This window comes from Olea europaea, chromosome 17 (genome assembly GCF_002742605.1).
Source record: "Olea europaea var. sylvestris chromosome 17, O_europaea_v1, whole genome shotgun sequence".
NCBI lineage: Eukaryota > Viridiplantae > Streptophyta > Magnoliopsida > Lamiales > Oleaceae > Olea > Olea europaea.
The window spans coordinates 24,644,820-24,654,268 of record NC_036253.1 but is presented as its reverse complement, the minus strand read 5'-3'; the positions used below and the strand labels follow the sequence as shown (position 1 = coordinate 24,654,268).

General features: G+C 34.3%; 1 protein-coding gene across 1 annotated transcript; it reads left to right on the top strand.

The window, feature by feature from the left end:
• The first annotated feature begins 2,877 nt into the window (after nt 1-2,877).
• Nucleotides 2,878-8,024, top strand: LOC111365497 (zinc finger CCCH domain-containing protein 11). Its single transcript, XM_022986052.1, has 8 exons — nt 2,878-3,398; nt 3,486-3,570; nt 3,852-3,992; nt 4,107-4,207; nt 5,105-5,293; nt 5,398-5,528; nt 5,634-5,733; nt 7,492-8,024. Exons 1-8 carry the CDS (start codon nt 3,228-3,230, stop codon nt 7,657-7,659), a joined length of 1,086 nt encoding a protein of 361 aa, XP_022841820.1. The 5' UTR covers nt 2,878-3,227; the 3' UTR covers nt 7,660-8,024.
• The last annotated feature ends 1,425 nt before the right edge of the window (nt 8,025-9,449 follow it).

Sequence of the window (9,449 nt, the reverse complement as noted above, 5' to 3'; positions counted from 1 at the left end):
CTTCAAAAAAAAAAGAAAAAAAAAAGGGTGTTTCCCGCGTTTACACTGAAAACGTTCAAAACGACAAAAAAGTCGTTTTGTGTTTTCTTCACAATTTTTTTTTTCGTTTTCAAAAATTCGTTTTCTAAAACGGGAAAGAGAACACGTTTTCACCGCTTTGAAAAATCAAAAATAGAAAATGGTCCGAAAACGGTAAAGAGAACAGGGCCTTAATTTTTCAAAGTTTAGTGAAGATTCATGATGGGATTGTTGAGATACCTATTTGATTGATAATGGAACAATGCATACCATTCTTCCAAAAAAAAAAAAAAAACTTAATATTAGTAAAAAATAATTTTAATACGATATCAAGTACATCAAATATCGTTGAAAACTTTGAAAAAGCAAAATTATATATTGATAATGCACTTTTTTTCTAGCAAATTTCTTCTATATTTGCTTAGTTTTAAAGAACCCATTGCAATGGATATCACATTAAAATAATGCAAGAAAATAATGTTAAATATCATTATATAACTTCTTTTGTATTTGAACATAAGCTAATAAAAGAAAAACTAAATGCACTTTCATTTGATATGTATTATACTTTTATAAAAATTGTTGAATTGAATATTATCATTAACCCGAAGTTTGTTGACCCAAAAAGTTTTATGCTTTAGTATGATCACTTGGACATCCAGGAATTATAATGACGCATCAAGTAATAAACAACTCGCACATTAAAATAATGCAAGAAAATAATGTTAAATATCATTATATAACTTCTTTTGTATTTGAACATAAGCTAATAAAAGAAAAAACTAAATGCACTTTCATTTGATATGTATTATACTTTTATAAAAATTGTTAAATTGAATATTATCATTAACCCGAAGTTTGTTGACCCAAAAAGTTTTATGCTTTAGTATGATCACTTGGACATCCAGGAATTATAGTGACGCATCAAGTAATAAACAACTCACATAGATATTCTTTAAAGATTCAGAATATTTTTTTACCTAATGATTATTTATGTGTTGCTTGTTTATAAGACAAGTTAGTCATTAAAATTTCGACTACAAATATCAATATTAAATTTTCAACGTTATTGACAAGAATTCGAAGAGATATGTGTGATCCAATACACCCACCATGTAGACCATTTCATTATTTTATAGAGGCCAAGCTTCGAACTAGGCGAAATCTAGGCATAAAAACGCGTTTCTCATTTTAATATTATTTTAAAATTTAAATCAATCTAAAAATCATTTTATTTGTCTTTATGATGTAGGCTTGTTAAGGTAAAAATTTTGCTGAGCAATGTATAATATAATGAGTCAATACTTTTTTAACAAAACTCGAAGTCATAAAATAACATTAGAAGCTATTAAATTTAAACGAGTGATTCATTCTCATCCTATATTAGACTTCAAGACTTTGCCCCTAACCGAATAGTCTCATCTTGAAAATGGGATTTTGCCCATACTTCATAGAGCAACATCCTCAAATTTCATCTCTTCTTCAAAGAGTTGCATCTTCAAATGGACTTCCCCTCTTCTTAAAGAGCATAGTCCCTGAAATAGGGGACTTTTACCCTCTTCAGTAATGAAGCTATGATCCTAATCAAAGTCAATGCCTTACATAAATATTCATTATTGAACTTGGAGGACTGTTATGTCACTTTGGCTGCTATATAATATGAGCTTCACCTAAATGATGCACACACTTTGTTGAAAACAAAAATACACAACAAACACCTTGACAAAGAGCCCCTATGAGCAAGGTCCCAATGCACACATTTCAATCCATACCTTGAAAGTCCAATGCCTCATATAAATAATCAAGACCTTGGACTTAGGGACTATTGTTACACATTTGCTTGCATGAAAAGTCACATAACTGCTAGCTAAGCAAGATGCCACGAGAGCATTTTTGAGATGCTCAAATAAGAATGAGTCGCCTCGCTATATCAATTTCCAAGGCGATGATGGCTCATTCCATCGCCTCATCGAAAAATGCCTCTAAGGCGTTGGGAACATTGTCCAACGCTACAACGACAACAACCTTCGAAGCGATGTAACTCTTGCAAACAAGTCTTCTTTTATCAAGGTGATCAACAAGTACCTAGCCACGGTTGGATGGGCTTGAAGCTCGATACCTTATGATAGCTATAATTTGACATTTTGAATGTCTCTATAAGGGACTAGTGGGTGTAGAATTTCCTTTTTCTCACATAAAACTCTGTGTGTGAGCTCACATATGATGGCTAATTACTGACATTTTGGCACTTGATGTGTGAGCCGTAGGATGATGCCATATGTCGAGCATCAAAGATAGAATAAATGCAGGGATAATGAGAGGGCAAGAGCCATGGTGGAGTTAGGAAAGGGGTTGCACATGTAAAGTTTAAATTGTGACCGGATATTATATCCTTGTAAGTATGTTTATTAATTATAAGTTGAAGCTTTTGTCTCAACCCGCATTCAACTTCTTTACTTATATCTCTGACATTTCAATTTTTTATATGTATTAGTATAACCAAGTGACAGTTGCTAAAAAACCCAATGAAGAAAAGCTAATATAAATATAGGGACGATGAGAGGACGAGCTACGGAAGGAATTACATATTTAGCCTATGTTTGGCCCCCATTTTGTAGAAATGAAAATGAGTGGAATAATGTTTTTTTTGAAAAATGAGTAGTTGAAAAAGAACGAAAATTTTTCGATTTACGTGTAATATTATTTAATAAAAGATTGTGTGTTTGAAAATAGGAAATAGAAAAACAAAATATAATGAAATGAAAATTAATGACGGGACTTAAAATTTTAACTCATGACCGGATATTATATCCTTGTATTCTTTGATGGCACAGTGGGGCGTGATAACTTGACAACCTTTTCTGTACAGTTTTTTTTGTTAGAGATTAGGCATGTCAAGAATTGAAATGTGAGGGATAGCTTTATTGAAGAGACGAAAGTAGTTAACAAGAAACGTTACTTCAGTTTCCATTAACGTTTGTAAGCTAAGACAAATACGCTGAAAGCTTCGTTCGCGACTTAATAGCGTCGTCGAAGCCGGATCATCCCGTACTGCCACTTAGCCTCACCCGAAACCCGCACTTTTCTGTCTGCACCATAATTTCCGATCAATCAATTAGAAATCGCGAAAATCAAATCCCTCAAGTTTAAGCTATCAATTGATTGATAATTATTCGATTAGGAATTATCGAGAATATAAGAGGAAAAAAATGCCTCCGAAGCAGCAATCAAAAGCGGATTTGGCGAAGAAGCAGAAGGTAGTCGAGGACAAGACTTTTGGATTGAAGAACAAGAATAAGTCCAAGAATGTTCAGAAATACGTTCAATCCCTCAAACAATCCGTCCAGCCCAGGCCTGACTCTAGCAAAATCGACGCCAAGGTCGACTTAAATTCAGTGATCATGTTTTGTGGATTATATTCGACTGTTTATTGATTGATTGCCATTTTTTATGTGCGAAATTAGCAGAAGAAGAAAGAGGAGGAGAGGGCAAAAGAGAAGGAGCTCAATGAACTGTTTAAAGTTGCAGTGAGTCAACCCAAAGTTCCTCCTGGTAATTTCTCTATTTAGTTTTTCCTGTAAAATGTCTTCCCTTTAAATTAAAAAGTGGGCAGTATCATATAAGCTCACATCACATGTTCTTAGATAATCATGTATAGGAGAATGCGTGGTTGTTGCTTTCTGCCCTTATTTTTCAATTATTTTTTTCTCCGAGGGACGAGTTGGAAATACTAGATTCTAGAAATTTAGGAATGACAATTTGTTCGTGCACTGTTTTGTCTATCAGAAATGTTGGTGACTATATTTTTGAGAACCAACATTTGACGTATCCAGGTGTTGATCCGAAGTCAATATTGTGCGAGTTCTACAAAGCTGGTCAATGTGCCAAGGGTTTTAAGTGCAAGTTCTCTCACGATTTGAATGTTCAGAGGAAAGGAGAGAAGATTGATATTTATAGTGATAAGCGCGATGAAGGTTAATAATGGAAGTTCTAATTCTACCATCAAATCTCCAATTTGTTTACAACTTTTTCATATTTTTTATTTGTGTTGTGAATCTCGTCTCTTTTTCATGTTTTGTTTCATAAAGAGAATGAAAAGGAAACAATGGAGGACTGGGATCAAGAGACGTTGGAGAAGGTTGTTCAGTCCAAGAGCCAGGAGTACAACAAGAATAAGCCTACCGACATAGTAAGTCTTCAGTATTAATATCGGTACGTTTTTCAATTATTACTCAGAATGGTGATGGAAATCTGTTACTAAGTTTTTAATTAACTGGCTGGTAAAGTTAGAAATTTCTTTTGCACAAGATAGAGACGTGTAGAAGGTGCTTGTAATTTCAAGAGATGGGTAGATTCCAATTTTTAGTTTTGTTTACTTATATATTTGATGCCAAAGTGTTACAGTTTTGTTTTCCATTTTAAATGTGTGATTATGATGGTGGTGTAATACTATTCTTCCCATGGTGGGATCGTAAGTTTGGCTTTTTCCTAGCCTAATTGAGACTTCAATTGAGGAACATCATATTAGTAGATGTCCACGGAATAATCAAAGTAGTAAGATAATGAAGAATGGAATTCAGAATGTGGTTGACAGATGCTATGGATGGTACAAACATCAACGCAAAAATAGTTTGAGTTTGGGGTGTGTAAGGGCCGGCCCGAATTTACAATGCATTTGGCTTTGGAGCATCTTAATACACAATGTAGGTCACCAGTTTAATATTTTAGGAGTTTGATTATGTGTATTTAGCAGAGAGACAGCATGGATTCGATAGGAATCAGAGCATGAATAGTGACCTGATTGCCTTTCTACTGACTCGAGCAGAACTTTATACAATTATGGAGCACCCCCTATAGTAGCTATAACAATTATATGATGCTAAGGAGGAGCTTTGTTCTGCATTTCGCAAAGAAATGGAAGGATGTGAATAAGATGTAATGAGTCTAACTTTGCTTGTAAAATAGAAAGATGCTACGTGAATGAGGGTTGAATCCTTGTATACTTAATCCAGGTGGCAATCCTTGTATACTTAATCCAGGTGGCAACAATTGTATGGATTTTCCATTCTACTAATATGTTTTGCAGGTATGTAAATACTTTTTGGAAGCAGTGGAAAAAAAACAGTACGGTTGGTTTTGGGTCTGCCCAAATGGCGGTAAAGATTGCCATTACAGGCATGCACTTCCTCCTGGTTATGTTCTAAAATCTCAGATGAAGGCTCTGATAGAGGAAGAAGCTGACAAGATACCCATAGAGGAAGAGATAGAAAACCAGGTTTGTTTAGCCCAATCTCCTACAACTAGTCTATTATAACTTGGTGAGTTTGTTCAAATTAAATTATATGCTAATTGGTTTATTAACATTTATTCCTTTTTCAGCGTGCAAAGATAACTGCTTCAACTCCTATGACTCCAGAGTTATTCATGCAATGGAAGAAGAGAAAGGTGGAAGAGCGAGAAGCTGGATTGGCAGCACTGTGGGCAGAGAGAGCTAAGAATGACCGTATGAGGTACTGTTCGACTCTTCTTGAGTGAACACGTGTGGTGGAAATATTTACTTGTATGTCAGAACCTGCGTTAAGTATTCACTTTATCTTGTTTCCTGTCTTTCCCAGTGGGCGTGAGCTATTTTTGTCAGATGCTAGCTTGTTTGTTGATGATGCTGAGGCCTATGACAAATACCAAAGAGAAGAAGAACCAGATGCAGAGCAAAAGGTAACCACTTTGCTATTTGCCTCTCCGTGTTTCATTAAATATTACTTGGAGACGGAATGAACTTCTGTGGACCTTCAAATTCCGTGATTTGCAAGTATGCTAAAATTTGATTGTCTTTATTTTCTAGAAATTTTTTGGAAGTGGGGAAATGTTATTAACGAAAAATCATGTAACTCGAGTAGACCACTTCAAGTTTGAAAACATTTTGGAAAGGCCAGCCTGTTTGAAAATAACATTATACAAGACTATACGGTGTATTATACAAGTCTATACTAGTACACCCATAACCCTGGAGGTGCCTTTGCCTCGTAGGGAAAATCTATGGCAGAGCTGCAGGTTCATGTACTGGATGGCATGGCAATTGATGGCACACATAAATATGGATTGAGAATAGTGTTGATAGTAATTCCTGAAGTTCATTGGCGTCATATTTGAAGGATATTGTTTAGTTGTTGACTGCATACTAAGCATTTCATTTCTGAAGGGGACAACCTTTTTCCAAGTATATTTGGAAGAGTTGAACTAATCCTAATTCTAGCACTAGATCCCACTGTACGAATAACACAAGCTAATTATCTGTCATTGAGGAGAGAACCCTTTGCAGGTTTGCCAACTTGTTGTATGGCCTTTTTCTTTTTCTTTTTTTTGCAACAAAGCCAAGATAGGAACTGCATAGTATGTGTCGTCATTTTGCAGTATCTACAGCATGATTTAGCACTTCAGTCCATGATGCAACACCCATATAATAAGGTGGTTCTATTATCAAACTTCTGTTCTCTAGTCCATGATCAGTGACTCAATGGACTTTTGTTTCCTTATTCTTGTTACTGTCTTTGAGAGGATCCAATCTAAGACTTCACAACAAATTTCTTCCCAGTTTTGTGTTGCTCTTAGATTATGTTTCTTGAAAATAGTAACGAGAATAAGGAAATATATGTCAATCTGTATGCTGATCATGAACTAGAGAACAAAAATTTGGTAATGGAAAATCTAATTTTATGTTTCATGCATGGTCGACTGAAGCACCAATTCATGCTGTAAATTTCAGTGGAACAACGATGCGAACTGCTTTGGATTATGTCGTAGTTGATTCCTTTGCTTCTCACTAGGCAGAAAAGCACGGATGGAGTTAGAAAACCTGTAAAGAGTTCTCTCTTTGATGAAAGATCATTACCGGCTCGCACTATTCATACATTTGGGGGTAGATCTATAATCAGGATTAGTTCAATGCTTCCAAACAGACTTGGAATTATGTTGGCCTCTCTACAGTGGTGTATAATACTCAATATTTTACAAGTGGAAAACACGTGTTCAAAATTATCATTCATACGGTGCTCAATAAACTCATTTTGTTATTTCTTCCTTGGAAGTGCTCTGGAACTGACATTTTAGAGCCTTTGGTTTTTATGTAGAACTTTTATGTTCCACCTAAAATTTGGAGTGTCTGAAGTTGCTAGGATCCATCTCAAAATCTAAGTCAAAACTTTCCTTCACAGGCAAAGTTGAAGAAAATGTTATGGCTAATTACATTTGACTATTTAGATGTTACCAATCACCTTGTATAGGTGTTACCAATCACCTTTGTGACTATTTAAGCAATTACATTTTCAGGGTCAAATTATTGGATCATTTTCACGGCTCACGGTTGAGCATATTTGATGCTTAACTTTCTTGCTTATGTCTAAACTCTTACGTATCCTGCTATTCAGTAGCTACTTTGAGCCGTTTCAGTAGTATTTGCTGTATCATGAATTTTAGGTTGATAAAGGTTCCTCCATGTACGTGGCAAGTTCTTCCACTGCCACTACTCGTGATATCAATGACGTTGACGACGACGACGACGATCTCAATATGGACGAGCTAAATGAACTGGAAGCTAGCCTTTCAAAAACAACGTTACAAATCAGAGAACCAGGTGATGTGTGATGAGAGTAAAAATAGAGTACACGCTTCAATCCCATTTCTTACTCAGGAAGCTGTTTATGGATATTCTCAGCTCCGGTCAGGTTACCCTCGGAAGGGTAAGAGTAATGGCTCCTGTTGTCAACTGATGGTATTGATAGTAAATTTTTTAGTCATTGATCATTCCGATCTTTTGTAGTCGGTTCAATTTGAGCCAATTTTCGCTAGTTATTGAAGTTAAGAAGAGTCTTGGACATGATTGTTTAGCAGTCTTATGGGTATGGGTGTTTCCTTTTGTTTAAGTGGTTTGTCAACGATTTTTGAGGATATTTGCATCTATATGTCTCGGTTAACAAGATTAATAATGAATGACATAACATTACATCTAATGCGTTGACTGCTTGCTTAGCAATCGTAGATGTGATAATGGTTATGATCACGTAAATGGTGCTCAATATTATTTCGTTCATCTCTTGAAGATAGATTTTTTCATTTTTTCATTTTTTGTTTGCTTGTCCTAAATTGAAATTATAGACCGCATTTCTTCTTGAGGGTATAATTAGTTTTTTAATTTTATAATGTGATTTGTTATCATATGAATTATTTTTATTTAAATTATTAATTAATGTAGGGCTATATAAAAAAAAAATGTAAGAAAAATTAATGTTTCAAATTATATTAATTATATATTTTTTAATATGTGTGAAAAAAGAAACGAGTTTATCTTTGTGGGAGTGAATACTATTACTATGTAACATTATTTATTTTATATGCTTTTCACTTGTTTTTTTTAGGGCTGGATAGGGTCCGGTTCGGCTCGGTTCGGTTCTAACGAGAATCGAACCGACCCGAATTTTTCGGGTATTTAGTAAGTGAAACCGTCTGGTCCAAATTTAATTACGGAATCGTTCGGGTTTGGTTCCATTCGGTTCCGTATTATACTTAAATTTTTTGATATATACAAAGTTACGTTAATTTAATTAATGATATGTTCAATATTAGCTCTTACAAAATAACGTAGTTCAATCTTATATGTTTCACGTCTTTCTTTACTGAATTCTTCATAAATTTGATTATTAAAATTACAGAAAGAGAAAGATAACGAGCTCAAAATAATTAAGAGAGATGTAGAGCTTTAATTCGATTTTTTTCAGTAGAAAAGACACTACAGTAGAATAACAGATTTGGATAAAAATGAGGTCAATTTGATTAAGTTGATTTTGAACTGAAAATTAGAAATAGGAAAATCGTATTTTGTGGTTTGAACTAAATTAACTAGTTAACAAATTTATTTAGAAAAAATAAAATAATTTACTTATTTAAAATAAATTAATTAAAAAAATTACTAAAATTCGATTTTTATTCGATTTTTCGGGTCTTGGCCTAGAACCAGGAACCGAACCATACCCGTCGGTTATTGATTCAAATATCCCTTCGAGTATTTAACTTGAGAAGAATCGTCGGGTTCGGATCGGGAGTTTTGTCCAGCCCTAGTTTTTTTATAGCCGTCGTTTGATTTATTAGATTTTTATAAAATTTAGCCCCTATTTGAAGAATTAATTGTTTTAATGGTTACTAAATTTAGGCCCATGTCTTTGATTGGTTACTGAAGTTTAAAATGTTGAGTTTTGATCACCGAACTTAGGTCTATCTCTTCGATTGCTCATCGAAGTTTAAAATGTCGAATTTTGGCCACTGAACTTTGAAAAATGTCGTATGTTACGCCTTAGCATATATGTTGAACTTTAAAAAATATCGTGTGTACAGTGAGTAACGTACTACATTTTTCAAAATTCAAAGGTCAAAATTCGACA